Source organism: Labeo rohita, chromosome 18 (genome assembly GCF_022985175.1).
Source record: "Labeo rohita strain BAU-BD-2019 chromosome 18, IGBB_LRoh.1.0, whole genome shotgun sequence".
In the NCBI taxonomy this organism is placed as follows: Eukaryota; Metazoa; Chordata; class Actinopteri; order Cypriniformes; family Cyprinidae; genus Labeo; species Labeo rohita.
Genome location: NC_066886.1, coordinates 3282027 through 3302938, shown reverse-complemented (window position 1 = coordinate 3302938; position 20912 = coordinate 3282027). Strand labels below are relative to the sequence as shown.

General features: G+C 36.5%; 1 protein-coding gene across 2 annotated transcripts; it reads right to left on the bottom strand.

The window, feature by feature from the left end:
* Window positions 1-1121: 1121 nt before the first annotated feature.
* LOC127180339 (cholinesterase) lies at window positions 1122-15625 on the bottom strand. Of its 2 annotated transcripts, XM_051134314.1 has the most exons (5): window positions 15474-15609; window positions 11983-12123; window positions 5015-6553; window positions 3341-3498; window positions 1122-3252 (listed from the first exon to the last, which is right to left on the bottom strand). In XM_051134314.1, exons 3-5 carry the CDS (start codon window positions 6538-6540, stop codon window positions 3212-3214), a joined length of 1725 nt encoding a protein of 574 aa, XP_050990271.1. In that variant the 5' UTR covers window positions 6541-6553; window positions 11983-12123; window positions 15474-15609; the 3' UTR covers window positions 1122-3211. The 2 variants fall into 2 exon arrangements, with proteins under 2 accessions (XP_050990271.1, XP_050990272.1); XM_051134315.1 differs by lacking the exon at window positions 11983-12123 and having other exon boundaries at window positions 15474-15625.
* Between the last annotated feature and the right edge of the window lie 5287 nt (window positions 15626-20912).

The following is a 20912-nucleotide window of genomic DNA, read 5'->3' as shown; positions in this document are numbered from 1 at the left end:
TGACTTGCTCTCCCACCTTATGTTTAGTAACGCACTTAAAAGCTCATATCCCTCACCGCAGGGCTCGAAACAGACCACAAGCTGCATGTTTAGTTGAAAAAGGTTTAAATGAGCGAGGAACTACAGCAAAATGCTCTTCAGTGTGGCAGACAAACATGTCTTTTCATGGAAGAAGCTCTTTTTCCCCTTTCTCATTTTGGGATATGATGTCACAAAAAGGCGCATGTTTAGTTGCAGGTGCCTTGATCACTTTTATTCTCAGTTTCTCTTCAGATAGCTTCCACTGGTGATCTTTTAGTCCTCAAAAACAAATAGAATATCAAACCTACTTCACCTGAAAACACCCTGATGGTGGAATACATGTATAATGGATAAAATGGATGCGCGGCCAAGACTGAAGCATTCAAACCCATTCACGCTGAATTTAAATTGATGGCGTTTTTAAATAGCAGCGTTTCTGCAACATATTTCTCCATTACACATTATCCATGTGTCCTTATGAATACATTCTGAACGTGTTTAACAAGTACTTGCTATTCATGGCAGGGACAAAACAGCTTCTGAGGAAACTGTACATTTCAAGCTCAAGATCCAGGATTCCAGGCCAAATTGTGCTACTCGTTTTATTTTGTCATTCCAAACTATGAATAACTAAAGATTGACATTTTTTTCCTTGTAAGGCATTTCTAATTCAAGTAACTCGGCTTGGTTCATACAAGCTGAAATGTTATTAGTGATGCTTGCTAACAAGTTTTTCCCCTCAAGAATGACATAACAGACATGGGAATTGGCTGTTTTGACTTGGATTAGGAAACAATCACGTTCTAACCACCTAGTAACACACAAAAAATTAGCTCAATCAGTGAATCATGACGCTAAGGTCATAATGCAAAGGTCATAGGTTTGACTGCCAGGGATTGCATGAACTGACAACATTCAATTTAAGGCAAAACTGACAAACATTTTTCTCAATACTTTCAAAGGCTTTGTTGATAACAATAAACAGACGATATTTTGCTGAGTGAATCTTTATGCTGGTACAATGACTGGTTTAGGTATGTTGTGGACTCAAGGTGACATTCATATTATTCATATTCTATGCAGTAATCAGTTCACAGCAGTAATATTGACTTTTTATTAAGGGACAATATCTGACACAATTATACTAAGTGATTTCCAAGGTTTATTATTATTAATATAAGACATTTTTTCTTTCTAAATTCTAACAATCAAATTCCATTTACTAAGAATAATTACACAGTATATGGCTTTTATCAATCCAATGAAATCAACAAATCCATCTTTGCTGTGCAGAGGTGACACAAAAGCAGCATCAGAAGTGGCATTAAAGGGGTCATCGGATGCCCATTTTCCACAAGTTGATATGATTCTTTAGGGTCTTAATGAAAAGTCTCTAATATACTTTGATTAAAAATTCTCAATGGTTTTGTAAAACAACACCCTTTTTACCTTGCCAAAATCAGCTCTGCAAAAATCATCTCATTCTAAGGGGTTGTTCCTTTAAATGCAAATAAGCTCTGCTCGCCCCGCCCCTCTCTTCTCTGTGTGGAAAGATGGTGTTGTTTACATTAACCGCCTTTAGCCGCCTTTAGCCGCCTTTAGCCGCTAAACGTCCTAACTACTACATTATATGGAATGGCGATCGCAAAGATTCATTAAAAAAACGCTTATACTCACTTCTGCTGTAAGTGAAGCTGGATCATGAATGATTCGCACGAACATAGACGGATATATGTAGATCGGGAGGTGCATTCCCTTCACAAACAAATGTAATCTACTGCATCTTCAGCGGCTCAGATGTCGGGAGTAAACGACGACCACTATGTTCATTATTACGTCCAGCAGCACAACACCTCAATCACTCAATCGGAGATATTCTTGTCTAACTTACATCCCTGCTCTGGCATCAAAACATGGAAAGTTACTGGACTGTGACAGCTGGTCTGAGGTGAGAGCTCATGTCAATCAACTATTGTGGGAGCGGCATCTGTCGGTGTGACGCCAGGCATCTGAGAACGGCTCGATTTGAAAAAGGGGATATTATTTTTACAGATTAATTAAAAACCACTGCATGGATTTTTATCATTATAGGGTAGATTTGTACATACACTGCCAACACACATTACTGTTCAACCAGCATGAAAAAGTGAACTTAGCATCCGATGACCCCTTTAACATATTTACATTGCATTTACAATTGCATAATTAATTGCATAAATAATCCTATATGAGATTGAGATATTTTCATTAAATATTTAAAAATTAAATGATTTAAAAGAAATTTAACTATTTATTTCAAAGGTACTTTAAAAATCAGTAGATGGTAGTAAGTCACTCTCTTAATGAGTGATTCGAGTCATTCATTCAATTGATTTGCTCAAATGGCAAAAGGAACAAAGCAAACGACTGTCTTCATGAAAGGGTCACTGAATCATTAATTAAACTGATTCATTCAAAATGCATTTTCATTCACTGAAGTAACAAATCACAGCTGTGTATTTCTCAGAGATGCAAATCTGCTTTGGTTTCAAGATTTTCATAGCAAAATAAAGGAAAAACAGTGAATCAGCAGGAATCAGTGACATCATTGTGTATAAAATGTATCTGACAATGTTAACTTTTCATTTATTTAACTTTTCTATGAAATGTATATCATTTTTGCAATTACGCTGATATTTGGGAAAACCGCAATCTGGTCATGTGATTTTGTGATATACCGGTATTTATATCATATGATGTAGTTATAAGACAAAAAATGGGCAAAATGCCCATGCATCTTAAATTTTGGGGGCATATAACAGCATACATTATGCAGTGACAGCATAAGTGACTGACTCAATGTCAACTTTCACACTGTTAAAACAATAATTACAATATCCTCATAGATATCACACACCCCACAAACTGTCACATAAACAAACAAATCCACAAAAAAGCATATAATGCTAATTAGATGGTACTGAGTCAATGCCTCATCTAAAATTTATAAGCAAAACTAAGATTTTTTTTTATGAGCTTAAATTTGAAAAATCCAAATGAATACTTCTTAAGGATCCATGAGAACCCTGTAAAAGCATCTGCCAGATGCATAAATCTACATGTAAATAACTGCAGTGCTTCTGAAACACTTAACCACCTCCAGTCCCGCATTAAGCTCCACTAGCTGGCCAGGTCTGCACTACAGGTGTCCTCAAGAGACTAGAAGACGACACATGTGCTGGCCAGGCAGAGCTGGAGAGACAAGCAGAAGCGAGCGTGTCATGATTTTCTTTGTTTATGAGGTGTGGGTGGACGGCTGTTCTCATTGTGTGACTCTCACCTGTGACATACTGCAGTTTTGGCAGGAAACTGTCCCAGAACTTGCACTGCTGGGCTCGAAGCATCCGGAGGGTTTGTGACAGGCCAGTGTTAAGCGTGACATACTGCTGATGTTCCAGCGTGAACGGCGGCCAATCCATTCCCTCCACGCTCGGATCCCTGAGACGTCAAGCAAGGAAATCAAGCAAAAGGTCAGTTTATGTATGCCGCCAAGTTACATCAATACATTTGTGCCCCAAAACAACTCAAGCTTTAAAAAAAATCAATGCAATGACTCAATAGCTACAACATTTACACGCTCTTGTAAAGAACACCTTGCAGTCCTTTACAACAAGAGGCTTTGAATCTTAATGCACAATCCCAGCAAAGTCTTCATAACAAGCTATTCACAGAATTGCACTCAATACTTTTCATAAGCGAGTCGGCCCATTTCGGGAAAAGATTAACTTCAGCGTGTTCTATTGTGATCTTGTTTACTGATCATGTTCATTGATGTATTAGCATCGTGTCGTTCCCCTGCAGCGTGAAGAGTGTATGAAGTGTTAATTGAAAGAAACTAAGCTTGCTCACAGCCACAATAAAGCCCGTCTCTGCTTCTCCATAATTTATGCCAAACAAATGAGGATGCTAATCAACACTAGCCTGCCAGCAACACCAAGACTTGCATTTTTTTTTTTTTTTTTTTTTTACACATTAACTGAAAAAGTGTGAGCAGATGAAAGCCTGTCTCATCAAGATATTATGGATTAAACAACTTCTCCAAATCTGCACTGGTTTATACTTTTCTCAGCTATAAATATAAACAATCCCCCTCAGTGTTTTTAGTAAATATATACAAATACATACAAAATAGTCTTGTAAACAAATGTGAGCACAATATTCTCTGTATTAAAGGAATAGTTCAGTCTACAATGAAAATTTCTCATTCCAACACCGACATTTTTCTTCTGTGAAAAACAAACAGGCAGAATGTTTACATACAGTGAAAGTGCAATATTCTGTCAGATGCTTCAAAAGGGACAAAAACAGCACCAGAAGGGTTATCTATGTTAAAGTCCTAATATGCATCTTTTACAAGTAGATAAGGTACAAAGTTGTCTGAAGCAATTAGTCAACACTATTGACCAGGGGTCACCAAACTTGTTCCTGGAGGGCTGGTATCCTGCAGAGTTTACCTCCACCTTTCCTCAACACACCTCCCTGGAAGTTTCAAGTATACCTAGTAAGACCTTGATGGTTCAGGTGTGTTTGATTAGGGTTGGAGCTAAACTCTGCAGGGACACCGGCCCTCCAGGACAAGGTCTGGTGAGCCCTGCTATTGACTAATGACAACTATTCGACTAATCAACAATTTAAAAAAATAAAAATAAAAATCGTTGACACCTTTGTCATCTCATCATGACGTAATGTAAGGGTCTGCAATAACACGGTTTGACCAGCGTGGCGCTGTGGCGCAAGACTGTAATTCAGTCCTATTAATGTATTTCACTACTTCAATACTTAATGTAATTTAATGTAATTCATTTAATTCAGAAATGTTCATGAGTGCAAAGTGCAAACAAAGCCAAACCAATTGTGTGTGTAAAAGTTTTACAAAATTACAAACAAAAAATAGATACACATGCTGCCATCATCAGCATGTGTATCATCAGCATTGTGTCAGATTTACACTCACCCACTTCTGGCGAAGTTGCTCCAGTGCCCCATGATCCTCCTGCTCAGAGCTTCCTCCTCCTTAGAGAATCCCATGGTCTGGTTCGGAGGAATCCCAAAAACAAACGGGATTTCTTCCCCGTGGACTGCACCCATCCACTGAGGCCAGGGGTTGAAGCTGGCGCGATGGTTAAAGAGGAACAATCGGGCATTGCCACCATTCTCTACATACCTACGGGCAAAATCTAGTAAGGGGCAAGAGATATAGTAGTCACCCATCATCCAGCCTAGGGCTTCTCTGTTCTTTGGCTCGCTCTGCTCATCTGTCCAATCAGTATACTGAAATACAGCCGCCTCTCTGGCTATGTCACTGAAACCAGTGAGGCCCAAGGACACACCTGCGAGGAACTGCTCTCGATTGATAAGACTCTGGTTATGGATGCCAAATCCAGGTGCGCCATAAACAAGAAATAATGTCCCTTCATCCCTGTTTAGTCCCAAAAGAAGTTCAGTTTTCAGAAAACGCCCCGACTGGATTAAGACATTCGGCATGTCCGCGAGAAATTCTCCATCCACTGTTGGTGGAAAAGGCACGCTTATTAGCGCTGGATCAGGAATGACTTTGAATTGATGACTGGTTATCTTTTCAGGTTCAACTGCCCTTAAGCAAGCTTCCGTATCATCCACAGATGGTCCAAGTGGGCAGTTCAGAAGCTGAGCCAGAGTCAACGAATGGTTCCAGGCCTGAGCTGGCTCCACTGCCGCCCACATAGCATTGGGACTGCCACTCTGGAGAATTGCACGGGAGAATAGTCCATGGCTGCCCTGCGAAAGCAAATGGTGTCCCACAGAGCCAGCACCAGCACTCTCTCCAAACAAGGTTACCGAAGATGGATCACCCCCAAATGCAGCAATGTTCCTTGACACCCAGCTGAGAGCTAGGCGCTGGTCAAATAGACCAGCATTACCTTTAATGCTCTTACTTTCAGGCAGAGATAGGAAGCCCAATGGTCCTACTCGGTAGTTCATGGATACCACCACCACCTGTTGCGAATGGCTGAGGAAACGCCCATTGTACATTTCCAGGGATGCGGTACCTGTGCAAAAGCCTCCACCGTAGATCCACACCATAACTGGGACTAAGGGTTTGGCTCGGTTCTGGAGGTCAGTTGAAGGAGTCCAAACATTGAGGTACAGGCAGTCTTCGCTAATTCTGGTGTTGGGATTCCACATCTCAGCTCCAAGGAATCCTGGGTACAACATATCTGGAATTTGGAAGCATGAATTGGAGTACTGGGTGGCATCTCGTATCCCTTTCCAAGCCTCAGCAGGCTCTGGTTGTTGGAAGCGAAGCAGGTTCAATGGAGGCTTGGCGTAGGGGATCCCAAGGAAGGCCCCGACATACTCTGAACCACCCGGCACAGGAAGCCTCAGTCCTCTGACTCTGCCTTTGTCAGTGGAGACGATCAGTTCATCTTGCCCTGCTACCAGATGCAAGAACAACAGAGCCAGAACTGGCAAAGTAGATCTGATGCGAATGCCCATCATGATGTCTTCAAGGCTGATAAACAAAATCACAAAGAGATCAATATAAGCTTCAATCAATCAAAAAACAAGTCATGTTCTGTTTGGGGTTCCAGAGAACCTAGACCAGGGGTAAGCAAGTTTAGTCCTAGAGAGTTCAGCTCCAACCCTGAAAAAAAACCCTCACCTGCCTATAGCCTAATGCCATGTTCTAGACAAGGTTGGAAGAGGAAACATCTGAAATGTCCCACTTCCAACTTAAGCAAGTTCCAGACAATCACACGTCACGTTAACATATTTCTGGCAATTACAGAAAAAACAGCGAAAAAAAAACAAACACAAAATGCTGCCTTTCGATCTGAAAACAGCTGACGAAAAGCTAAAATTAAGGTATCATTTTATAAACTTAATGTCTAATGTTTTTAAATTTGACAAATGGTAACTCCACACTGTGCTTGTTGGAAGCAGTGATGTCAATTGACGCATCCTACCGAGATCAGGGTAGATCGATCTGCCCCGAGTTCACAGATCGGATATCCGACTTCAAGCAGTGTTCCAGACGTTATTTCCAAGTAGGAGGTGGGAAAAGTCCTAATTCTGAGTTGTCTGGAATGCAGCATGAGTAATCCAGAGGACATTGATTAGCTTGTTCAGGTGTGTTTGATTAGGGTTGGAGCTGAGCTCTGCATGGCTGCGGCTCTTTATGACCAAACTTGCCTACCCCTGACCTAGGCCATATTAACAAGTATCAGTCTGCTGTGTTTTGATTAGGTCAGAGGAACTTATTTAAAGTATATGAGGCAAAAGACAGTTAACTTCTAAATTAATTGTCAGTGGAGTCTCTGGGGCCCCAAATATAAAGACAGCCGCAACAGAACATCAGGGTTAACAAAGAATGATATCATAACAGTATATTTTTACTAAAGGCTGGCTCTCCCCTGTGACAAAACAGCATATTGTGACATTACATGGCTACACAAGTAAGGCAGGAGCCAGCAGAGACAGTCAGACAGCTATTAATGACACCTCGGTTTCAGCTTACTCCAGATGGAGAGGAAAGCTCAGACAATCAAAATGCTCTCTATGACTCACTCAGTATGATGAGACACCCAACAACCCCTACAACCCTCCTCCTTTTCCAGATTACTCAGCTCCAAGTGCAAAAATAAGAAAATAAAATAAAAAAAATTGATTTCTAAAATTAGACACCCTGATTGCTTGTTGTGATACTGGGTAAATCCTGCTTGATTAATATGGCCTGCCTGCACCAGACAGATTGACCCAGAAGACTGAGCTTCTACGTTATTGAGAAGAACTACTTTCCTTAAGCAGAAAATGCACCAAACAAAGCAGCTTCATGAGTGACATGACAGCTTCAGGGTTGGCACACTGGGACTGTTGTTGACAATGCGGTAAATTAACTTGTAAGCGTTTGTTTCCTCAAAATCTCTTTACCGTGGTGAGAATTTTTACTTCTGCCTCTTCTTTCATGTCATGATGAAAGGAGACGCTCCTAATCTCAAAGACAAACACTAAAAATCACAACTTTCCTCAAATCTTGTAGAAGGCAAACAATAATGAGCGTCTGACAAATGGAGAGTCTATCTAGCATGTAAAACGTAATTGTAAAACTGGTATTTTTCTGAAGATTTCTGATGCTATGCTGTCTCTGGGGCAGTACTTTTTCAAATGTTACTGATCTGTAATATTTAGGTACTAATATGCACCTTTAAGATACTAATATGCACCCTTTAGGGGTAAATAAGATACAAATGTGCACCTTTTTAAAAAGTCGCCGCCCCAGAGACAGCTCTTGTAATTATTTTTCTCTAAGAGTGTAAAGTATTCTAGGTTGTTTACTGGCCAAACTCGAAGAATCCCACTTTTCTAAGTCTACAAAGTATTCTAGTCCATAGATGTGCCAATTTATGGATCTTTTTTTTCCTCCCTCCATCCGTTTATTGTCTGTCAGGTGAAAATTGAAAGTCTGATGGCTTACAAAAGTAATAGCACACCTCTCCTCAACAAGCTGCATGATTTGAGGTATCATTTATCAAACTGTGCAGTCCATATTACATGTTTATGCTTACATTAAAAAAGTTTAGAGTCGGTAAGCTTTTTTTTTTTTTTTTCCCCAAGACACTAATACATCATTCAGCAAGAGCTGAAAATTAAAAGAGAATTAATCAAATGTGACAAAGACTACACTATTACCGTTTTACTGTATTCCTGATCAAATACATGCATTCTTGGTGAGCTTAAAAGACTTCAAAATCTAACCCCAAACTTTTAAACGACTATAAGTATTCAAAGTTAAAGGTTCATCATCATTCAATCATAAATGTACACAATAATAACAGGCACCACTAATTATTAGATTTTACTTGTAGATTAAGCCAGCAATGCTTTGATTAATGTCTTAACGTTAATGGTTCATATTAGATTACCCTAATATATAAATCAAAATAAACGATAGGGCTTTGCCGTAGGAGGTCTGTCACTAATGAGGAGCCGAACTGAACAAAAGGACAAAGGACTACGTCTCAGTTTAGTCAGAATCCACATTAGTCTGGGAATTTAATGCCTGACTGATGAAACAAATCAAACAAAAATCATATGCAACAAAGAATTCTTTAGAGACCTTGGCAAGAAATGGCACCTTTTCAATCAACATTTAGAGGATAATATGCTAAAATGTCTTTGTAAGATGAAGAATTTACTGCTTGTAATTCAAATATATACACCTTATTAATGTCAGGACCAAAGAAAGACCGCAATAGAGAGAGAGGAGCAGGGGTCAACCCACACAAAGCATAAAATGGCTTGCGAGAGATATATTAGAGAGGGAACTAATGACGGATTTATCCATCCGACAGCAGCATCATAACACTGGCGCCAGGTTCATGTAAATGGCATGTTTAATGTCAGGAGATCCCTGAAGATCCACAGCACTTTATCCGACCGACAATGCAGAAAGACAACAGCAAATCTCCTGTGTGTGCAGGTTGAATTGAGAAGATAAGACTCTCTCTTTCCCCTTTTCGTTTTGTCCCTTTAGACCAAGCCTTCAGACAAGTTTGTTTCCCTCTTCACTCATATCTTTGTCTCATCTTAGACACACATTTTTTTTTTTTTTGAACCTTTGTCTAAGAGAAATCAGACATTTGGGTAGAGTTGTCAAAAACCTCTGAAGTGGATCTCAATGAGACCCGAGAGGACAGCGTTTTGGGACTTTCGTTGCAGTTCTTAGGACGAGCATCATACCTTTGTAAAGGCCAATTCGAACATTTGGCTTAAAGTCAACATTAAATGGCATTCAAACCCATTTTGCTTCCATAATGTGGTACATTTTCAAATAAAACAGGGTATTCAGTAAGAATAAAAAAAATGTAGGGCCAGATTTTACTCATTTCCCAACTGATTGGATAATGAGAAATGCATATTTTTTACTAGAATAGATCATTTTTGGGGTGATTAATAAGCAAGGGTAAATTCTAACTTTAAATTCTTGAAGTAAACTATTATTAAATACAATATAACACTCAATAAAACAGTCCTCAGGCCTAAGATTGTTTGGAAACCTAAAATAGCAGTTTGGCTTTTTTACTTTGTATGATAATGATGGTTTAAAAACATCATCATACCGGGCAGGAATCCATCAGTCTACATGTTTTCCTCCAAAATCGATATCGGTTCAGCAAGGGCTGCGGAAGACTCAAAATATCCACCCACATGCACACATCAACAGACAGAGGGTTTTACCGAACGCTTTTAATAAAGGAAGCTCCTATAATATTTCAAAAGCGGCCAAACGCCGCAGATGTGACGTCTGCCTTCGGTAATAATAGTTCATGGCGTCATACCTGCATCTGTTTGTGACTCTCCCACAGTCCCTCAACAAGAACGCCCCCCCACCAGCACTCTCCAAAGGCCTGCCAAACAAGCCCCCGGATCTGTGCTGGGCAGTTTGGAATAAGATCTAGCATTTCTACATTCTGACTCACTCCAAACTCCAGTTATTCTATATCAGAGTGAGGTGCACACAAACTGGCACTAACTTCATGGGTGAGTCAGAAGAGCATGATGGGAGTTATCGGAGGAATGCTGCTGCACTGCTTTCTCCTCATGATTCGTGACCTTCTTAGGAAAACATGCAGATATGTGAACAACTATGGTGGTCAACTACATGCTAAATGCTGATAAATCTAGGAACGACATGTACTATATCAATCATGTGCTTTCTAAAGCCAGTTCACATGTTACAAAAATTATTCAATGGCTTAACAGAACAAACTAAACTCTATGAGAGAAGAAAACGGACCTGGTGAGAGGAAAGAACAGTGTCTCATAACAACTCCTGCTCAATCACAAGAAGCCGATTCCGACAAAATATTTCCACTTGATTTTGGATTAAAGAAATACATTGATTTCAGGCTCAATGACATGAGGGACTGAATAATAAACAAAGAGTGCAAAGACCAAAGTGGTGTACATTTGCAACCAAACTGGTGTGAAAGAAAGAAAGAGAGCAAGAAAGAAAGAATGCTTCTATGCAGCAAGGATGCATTAAATGTCATTAAAAAAAGTTACACAATATTTTTATTTGAAATGTCATTATTTTGTAAACAGAACTGGTGAGAGGAAAGAAATATTTTTAATTTTTAATTTTTAAATTATGATTAAATTTATCATTTTGGTGAGCACTCAGTTTTCATTTGAACTAAAACTAAGCTAAAACTGCAATCTATATTTAATGTTCAAAGGTCTGACAGCATTTTTTTTAAAAATAAATTTATACTTATATGCAGCAAGGATGCATTAAATTCTGTGCATTAAGTTACAAAATATTTTTATTTGAAATAATAACCATTATTTTGAACTTTCTATGCATCAAAGAATCCTGATAAAAATGTATAAGTATTTAAAAAAAAAAAAGTAGTAGAAAGAAAAAACATTTTAATATATATTAAAATAGAAAACAGTTATTTTAAGTTCATTTAAATAAAAATTCACAATAATACCACTGTTTTTACTGTATCTTTGATCAATGAAAATGCAGCACTGGTGAGCATAAGTGACTTTTAAAACACTTTAAAAATGTTGTGCAACATTAAAGTTGCCAAAAGTGAGCGTGACAGGCATTACTCGAATGTCTAATTATTTTATCAATAGCAACTCAAATACTTGATGTTGTCCGCGCAAACTCTTGTTTGCAGAAAACTTCAGTGGCAGCTACATTCCCACAGATTTAACGGGATCGATACTCCACACTCCTCCAGACACACACTGCTCCCTGTGCCAGCGCTTACAATGGGCCCATTAGACAGTGTGCTGTCGGACACCGCTGCTCCTGCCAGCCAGCCCACAAACATGGCCATAAAACACCCAACATGCCACATTTATGACTCAAATGCTGTCAGACGTATATACACAGAATCTAAGAGTCTCTACCATAACAAAACTTACCAGATTTCATAGACGTGATTTAAAATCTTGATCTGTCTAGATCTCAGTCCAGTGATAGTGCAGCTGAGAGTCGACTGTAACTCATACTAGGGATGGGTCAGGATGATTAACTATATGCTGGTAATCCAACAAATGATTAACCTAAAATAAAACATAGAAAAGGCAAAAAGAGTTCAAGGTTTGTTAAATATCTGTTGAAATCGCTTAGGGCTGATGCAGTAACTATTTGATAATTGAGAAATGTCTAAAAACAACAGGAAACATCTGTTGCCTTTAAAAGGTTGTGTAAAAACACTTGCAACTGCAATGTAAGATGTTTAGTTTTTTTAGATAATGGCTTGCTCAGCATAAAATTAAAAGAAACATAAAGAGAGATAACATGAGCTGTGTGCTTTAAAATATAAAAGCTCTGAAAATGTATTCGTGTATGACTCTCTCCAGCCTTAATACAGAGTTTTCCTCTGTGAAAAAACTGAGAACGATTTTAATTGATCAATATAAAAAAAAAAAAAGTAGCACTACAGTTTTAATTATTTATTAGTTATTTTAAGAAGATGAATGTAAAGCCAGTTGCTCAGAGAAATTTTAGCACACTAACACGTTAAACTGTCAGCATGCTAAAACTTCTATGAAAAATTGATTGACTAAATGCATCCTCATTGCAGCACAGCCAAAACAGTTATCAGAACACCATTTCTGTAACAAATCCAACACCTGTGACAATATATTTTAATATTATAATATGTACACAAGCAAATGGATGTCTTTGGACACTGCATTACATCATGAGGCTAAAAACATAACTGTAAAATTTATCATGTATAATATCTGAATGCATACAAATGTACATGTAGACACGCTACAACGTGCAATATGAAATTTGGACAGCATTTAAAATGTATTTACATAAGCATAGCATTTTTGTTATTGTTAACTACAGCTAACCCTAAAATTGTTTTTTAGTAATTAATAAAATAAAATAAAATAAAATAAAATAAAATAAAATAAAATAAAATAAATAAAATAAAATAGTACATTTTTTATGCAATGCCAGGTCAACATCTTTTCATGGCTATTTTCATGGCAAAAAAAAAAAAAAAAAAAAAAAACACAAGTATAACAAAAACAATAAAAAGCAGCAAACAAAACTTATATTTAAAAAAAAAAAAAGTTATATTACACAAGATTTTTTTTACATTAACATATGATAAAAATTCCAAAATAAAATAAAATAAAATATTAGATGAAAACCTCACATTTTAAATTTTAGAAATCTTGGCAACTAAATAGGTTTAAAAAAATAGGCTTATGTTAAAAAAAAAAAAAAAAAAAAAAAAAAAAAAAAAAAAAAGTCTAAAAATATGAAATAAAAATAAAGCTAAACAGAAAAAAATAAAGTCAAAAAGCCATATTACTAAATTACAAAAATTAAAAAAAAAAATCTAAATACTAAATATATTAATAAATACTATAACAGTATATAAACAAACTAAAATAAAAACCTATGCACAGCTTCAGAAAATACAATCAAATCTATTAATTCAATGCATTCAATATTCAATGAAACTAAAAGGGTTGTGCATCTGTGATGATCCTCATGTGTCCAACACTTGTGTTTTAAATGACATCAGTCATGTATGTTTCTGTGTCAGTATAATCATGGCATTTACCGAAAAAAAAAAAAAAATAATATATATATATATATATATATATATATATAAACCAGCTTTAACCAGAACTAATCAGCTTGCCTGGGACCAGCATGAACCTGGTCTTTAAAAAAAAAAAAAAAAAAAAAAAAAAAAAAAACAGGAGTGGCATTTTCAGGTCTCATGCTTTCCCTCATCAGGGACCTCATGACTCACGGTGGCCTGACCCGGACTGACACACTGCCCTTACTACCGCATCTGAAAGTGCTACCGCGATGCCTCACGGGTCTGAAGGGGCAAAACCTGGGCACGACATACACTCTATTAGCATCCTATTATCTATTCAGAGCAGGAAGAGTGGGCAGGCCGGCAATTAAGCTACGATACGAGAGAACTTCAGCCACAGCGTGTGATCTGACCTAATCTCTGGTTTCGTTTGCAGGGTGTTCTCCAGACTCAATGATTTACAACGAGGAGCTGGTAATGAGGAGCTGGACCATGTAATCAGAGCTCTTGAGGGACATGAGAGAAATACAAATGTAATTCGCAAATCCACATGGGCGACGGTGGCAGATGCCACACAGCCAAGTCCTTTACCGAAGCCATGCTGTGCTGCAGTTGCACTTTACTGAACTCCTCTGATTAACAGAGATGAAAATCAATAGGAAATGACTAGGTTATGAAGAAAGTAAACTTTAGACTAGCTAAACTTTGAACTAGTTACCCAAAATGACTTTAAGGTGAGTCCTAGGAGGAAGAAACTTGGGGAATACTGTAATACAAAGTTTCAATATTGGTCTTTTTTCGTTCGTACTCCTCTGAACAAAGAAATTGCCAAGTATTGCCCAATTTAAATAAATTTCTACTAACCACCCAGAACAGCCAAGCAACTGCACAAGCTACCAGTCTTAAGTAGCACGGGTACATTTGTAGCAATAGCCAACAATACATTGTTTGGGTCAAAATTATCGATTTTTCCTTTGTGCCAAAAAACATTAGGATATTAATTGATTATAAAGATCATGTTCCATGAAGATATTTTGTAAATTTCCTACCATAAATATATAATATGCATTCATTTGGACAACTTTAAAGGTGATTTTCTCAGTATTTTGATTTTTTTTTTTTTTTTTTTTTTCACCCTCAGATTCCAGATTTTCAAATACTTTTATCTCAAATATTATCCTATCCTAACAAACCATACATCAACGAAAAGTTTATTTATTCAGCTTTCAGGTGTATAATTCTCAATTTAAATTAACCCTTATGACTGATTTTGTGGTCCATGGTCACATATGTATGAAAGTAATTAGAATAAATATTAAAACAGCAACTTCAAGTCAATAAAATATCTCAAAGCTGAGCATAACGAGAATAAATGATATTCATGTCTATGACTTTTGTTTTTTTATTAGTCACATTTTTAAAATGCCCTTACATTTCGTTTTTTAAGAGTGTGGGAACACTTTTAATAACAAGGCCAAAAGAATCAGATAGCAGTCTTAAAATAGTCTAATAATTACAGTGCTCCATATTTGGGAAATGATGACAGAGAATCAGATGACGCGCGTCAGTAAATCAAACGCTAATCTATGAGAGCAGCGTTGCGTAAAAACGCCATGTGCAACTTTGGATCAACTCTATACAACCCGAACCCGAACCAGAACCTAGAATCCAGCAACACTGAAACACAGTCCACAGAAATCACCAGAGCGGCATGTAAACAAAACAAACTCACAAATCCGCCATTTAAGATGCAGAAACAAATGACACCAGCACCAAAACGCGTCCACGAGCTTGGAAACGGAGACGCTTTCCAGACAAAAAAGACACAGTTCTTACCCTGTCAGATGGTAATTTCACAGTCTCTTCTTCCAAAAGCACAAACAAGTGATGTGTTTTGGGTTTTCGCGGTTTAAAACCGGCGTCTGATTCACCTCTTGCGCGCAGTGCGTTCGGCGCGTCCAACTTCTAACCTCGCGAGGTTTGGAGATAACTGGATGAGAGATTGAACAGACATTTGTTTACATGCATTTAAAGACTTTAAATGGTTGTATCAAAAGCAATTCACAAATGTTGAACAGAAGAACACGAATCACTGTATAAATCAAAACCAATCATTTCCATTTTCTCAAATTTCCATTTTAACCTCATAACTGAGAATACTGATGATGATAAGTCAATACAGTCAAACACAGAAAGCTCATTAGGAAAACACTAATAGGCTTTTGCTTGCATAGCTCCTGTTTTCATATTTGTTGGCATGTGTCCTCAGCTGCTGTGTTTTAGTTTAAAGCTATGATTTCAGCTGAATTTGTGAGTTTGCTTGGGACACAAATCTGAGTCACTGGCTAGTGAGTAACTTCGCTGTTGCTCAGTGTAGCCCAGAGCAAATGGCTCATTTTTTTTCTGAAAACAAAAATGTCTAGTTTATTACTTCAGGGTTAATATTCATCTAAATCATTTATATGATTTGACTATGTGTGATATGTATGCCTTTTGGTCTGGATGAATTTGCACTGACATTTTTAAATGTGATATTATTACATGACATAATATATAGTGACGTGGTGAGCTTCTCAAATGAGGCAAAGCCTCATCTACAAATGCATGTTTGGTATAAGATTTCTGAAACAATCAACAAGAAACAATATTAGAATATTTTTAATGTTTATACTCTATAATGCAAAAAATAAAAGGTCTCATTTTTTTTTTTTTTTTTTTAACTTTTTAAAAATGGTTTTATTCTACTAGTTGTCTAGCTTTTAAAAAAAAAAAAAAAAAAAAAAAAAATTCATTTTTATTAATAGAAAGTCTTTTTGAAGACCATTAGTTAACAAATCTGCTGTGAACACTGCAGGTGTAGAGTAGGTCATAGGTTCTGAAGTATAACTTTCATTTAACTGACCTGAGAGGTCGCTAAAAAGCGGCTCATTTACAGATCATCATTTCAAGTTCAATTTACTTGGGTCATGAGTTAACCTGATTGTGTCAGAGTGGGTGAGTTTGTAATTCTCAAATTAATCCATCCATTTCCACCAGTTTGACCTCTCATGTGACTTTGTCTCCCACTGAATCATTGTCTGCTTGTGTCCCTTTAGTGAAATGAGTGTTGCACACTAAAGAATATTTCTTATTTTACTATTGCATGGCAAAAGTTACTATTTTTTATTTTTTTTTTTAATTACTTTAAATTCCTCCCGATCCTTTTCTTTCTACGCTTCCTGTATGTTAGCTACTATGCAGATCAGATAACGCTCTTGTTTTCCAGAACATCCACACCAGAGGCAAATGTGAAACACTATGTGACGTTGTGGTGGGTTTATTTCTGCCTGGCAGTTCATTTTCATGCATAAATGACTGAGACACACACACTACAAAGAACAAACTGGAAGTAATTTTACTAGTCCTCTTTAATAGCAGCTTCTTCCCACCACATTACATTCATTTCCCGTTTATTCGATCTGTTCAGTCCCAGAGCGGGAATTTAGAAGTTCGTTCCTATATGATTTGTGAAATGAGTGGAACGTGCACTATACGCACCAATTTCACGCTGATGTATTTTTTAATATTCTTAATGACAATGATTGACTTAAGTTCTGTTATGATTTTCCCCAAAGCAGAAATAAAAACGCATGCAAAGCTCATCGCTCTTAATGTCTTAACAAATCTAATAAGATGAAGCCGTGTACAGACTTCCTGTAGTTTCTGTTGTTTTAGGCTGTTTGTTTTTCTCATCTGCGGAACTGTCATGATGAATAGAATAGGTTTGAATGACAAGTTTATTTGTGATCTCTTTATCTGACGATTGCTTTTTTTGTTCAAAGTCTTACTGATGACAATTAGAAGAACTATTGCTGTTGGCAGTTTTCTGCGTTTGAAAAATAGGAATCAATTTCATCAACACATCCTGCGTCTTTACGAGAACAGCAGCTGTTGACATGCACAGTCACCTGATTACTAAAGTATGTTTTTGCTGGAATAATAAAACAGATTTGGCTTAGTGCGGGGCATACTTTGCAAAGATAAAGGTATTGCAATACAGCTGCTAGGATGTTTTGAGTGGTTGGTTGCTTATCCAGAAATTTGTAATTATTCTGGTCACTAGATATGACAGATCCCTCAAGATCCTTTCTTCGGTGTCAGTCTCTGAGATTTTAAAAGCATGTTATTGCTCCAGGTGAAAACTATACACCTGATCGCTTCTTATCATTCATGTTCATAGCAGGTGCAGGACTAGTTATGCACCAAAGTTTAAAGGAATAGTTTACTCAAAAATGAACATTTGCTTAAACTCAGGTTTTCCAAGAAGTAGATGAGTTTGTTTCTTTAGATTTGGGGAAATGTAGCATTACATCACTCTCCAATGGATCCTCTGCAGTGAATGGGTGCCGTCAGAATTAGAGTCCAAACACCTAATAAAAACATCACAATAATCCACAAGTAATCCACACCACTCCAGTCCATCTTGTGAAGCCAAAAGCTGCATGTTTGTAAGAAACAAATCCATCATTGAAATGTTTTTTAATATGGGTTTTTAGAAGGTTTTCATTTTTGGGTGAATTATTCCTTTTAATAGTCATATAGGGTTATGGTGTGAACACTATAGCAATAGTGAATTTTGCCTTATTTTGTCCCACCACAACAGTTTTATACACTGAATTTGTACAATATAAACTGACAACTGATTATTTATTTTTACCATTTACTCCCATTTGCGAATGTAAAAGTGCAAATGTAGAATACAGGATTTTAAAAAGCCCAATTTTGTCAAATTTGCTTGTTTTCCTACATTTATAAAATTATATACATTAATAAATAAACAATTTATTTATATAAATAATTAATAAATAAAATTAATAAAAATAAATAATATAAATGATAAAAATGATGTTTTTTTTTTTTTTTTTTTTTTTTAACTTGACCCTTTTAGACTTGCACTCTATTAATTTACTAACTGCTTGTTTTTTTTTAAAAAAAAAAATATCACTAGCTTCTCTATTCTTTTTTTGGTTTCTGTTTTTCTATTCTTTTTGTATTTATCTATTTTATTTTTATTTATTATATAATTAACAAAAAAAAAAACACCTCTAACACTAGCTTACTATATGTGTTTTTTTTTTATATTTATTATATAATTAAAAAAAACTTGATATGTGTACTGCGTTAGGCTAACTAAGACTTGTCAGCACTTACATATCATTGCTCTTTTGTTGATTTTTATTGCTTCCATTATGCTCATTTGTAAGTCGCTTTGGATAAAAGCATCTGCTAATTGACGAAATGTAAATATATCATTATATAAAATCTACATTTTTATATATTTATTGCATTTAGTTATACTGTCTATACAATAGATATTTTTAAATGGATATGTATTATTTGTGAAAACTGGGAAGATTCTGTTGCTAAATCCAGCATTATTGGTTGGTTTGTGTTGCCAAATCTGTCAAAATGAAGCATTTTAAATGTGACAAAATTGGGTTGTTTTTTGGAACATGGTTTATTTTTCATTCACCGCCCCCGTAACCCCACACATTTGTGTGTGTATGCTTGTATGTTTATAACGTACTGATGAGGGTTTCTGAAGACTGCTGTTCTCAGTCATACTGGGATCAAGCTGTGTAAAAGAGAACTGAATGTTGTTTGATTAAAGCCTCCATTTAAGCGCACCCTCATCTTCTAATCGTGTCAAACCGGGGCTGGGACTCGAGGGAGTATTTCCGTCTGTCTAATTTTAGAGACTTTTTGTCCCAAGACATCTCGTGTTATCTGTTTCATCTTGTTTATAAGAGCTACAAATGATGTTCTTTAAACTTTTCGCTTCTCAGCTATCAGAGCACGTGTTCAGCCAATGTGTGCGAGAGAGATAAAAGAAAAACAGACAGCCTACATTGTGCATGTGCAGGTACAGAACTGGACCTCTATAGAAACTGTCAATCTGCAATCGGCCACATCCTCAAAAAACTAGGTTAAGACCCAGAGCGCAGTACCGTTGAGTCTCACAGGGGCTCCTAGCCCCCTCAAATACTAATAAAACGTCAATTCAGCATTGTGAGAATAATTTCCTCTCTACATAGGACCTGTGAAGGTCACCAGGGCACGTCTCAACGGATACGCCGCTGAAGAAAAGAGCAGCAAAATGGACACCTCCGAGGACAACAGAACTTGGAATACCTAGATGTATGGTTTAAGCCTGATGCACAGTATAAGATTTTTGTGATGTCAAAAGGTCATAGTGTTATTGTTCAAAGTGGTCTAGTTTTGGCTGATTAGCATGACCTGGTTAACCCCTTGCTGATAGATGTTGTAATTACACCATTAGGTTCCTAAAAGCATCTTTCTCCATTAACTATTTAATTTTAGAGGCTCTTAAAAGCATGAAATGGATGTTTGTGACAGTATCCGGAAAAAGGGAAAAAGCCTCCTGGTTGGGCTTGTAGAATATCAATTTTAAATTTTGTGTACAGTCAACTTTTCTCAACAGCCCTATCCCAAAATGAATGAATATTTCTTTGTACTTTTTTAGAATTTTTTTTTCTTGTAGTTTTCCTTATAAAAATTTAACGGCTTAAAAAAAATTATGATAAATTGTCCCTAATTATGCTATTTTATTACATAAAAAAAAAAAAAAACACAATTTGTTGAGTCAACTTAAAATAATTTGTTACCCTGTTGCCTTCAAATTTTAGGTTCAGTCAACTCAAATAAGTTTAGTCAACTTGAAATGTTAAGTTGTACTAAGTGAAAACTTTATTTTTTTTATATTTGAACAAAAAAATTGGTTTGTTGAACTTAAAAGCTGGACTTACCCAGCTGCCTTAAAATTTTAAGTTGTCACTTAGTACAACTTAACATTTCAAGTTGACTGAACTTAAAATTTTAGGGCAGCCAGGTAACAAATTATTTTATATTCACTCAACAAATAGGATTTTAAATTTTAATTTTATCAGAGTGTTTTCTTTTAAGTAGTGTAGGTTTTGTATTTTTTTTTTTTTTTTTTTTTGAACAGAATGGTCATAGGCCTCATTGATCTGAACTTATGCACCTCCAAAAAATGAGGTGCATAAGCTCAGATCTGTGACACCTACAATCATATACTTCCAAAAAGAAATGTGCAAATTGTAAAAAAACCAAAAAAAAAAAAAAAACAAACAAACAAACAAACAAAAAAAACTAGTTGACAAAAAGATTGAGCCCAAGATTTAATGATAATATAGCACATTATGAAAAGCAACACTCTTCTAGGGCAGAAAATCACAGTATACACCAAGTTTTAGT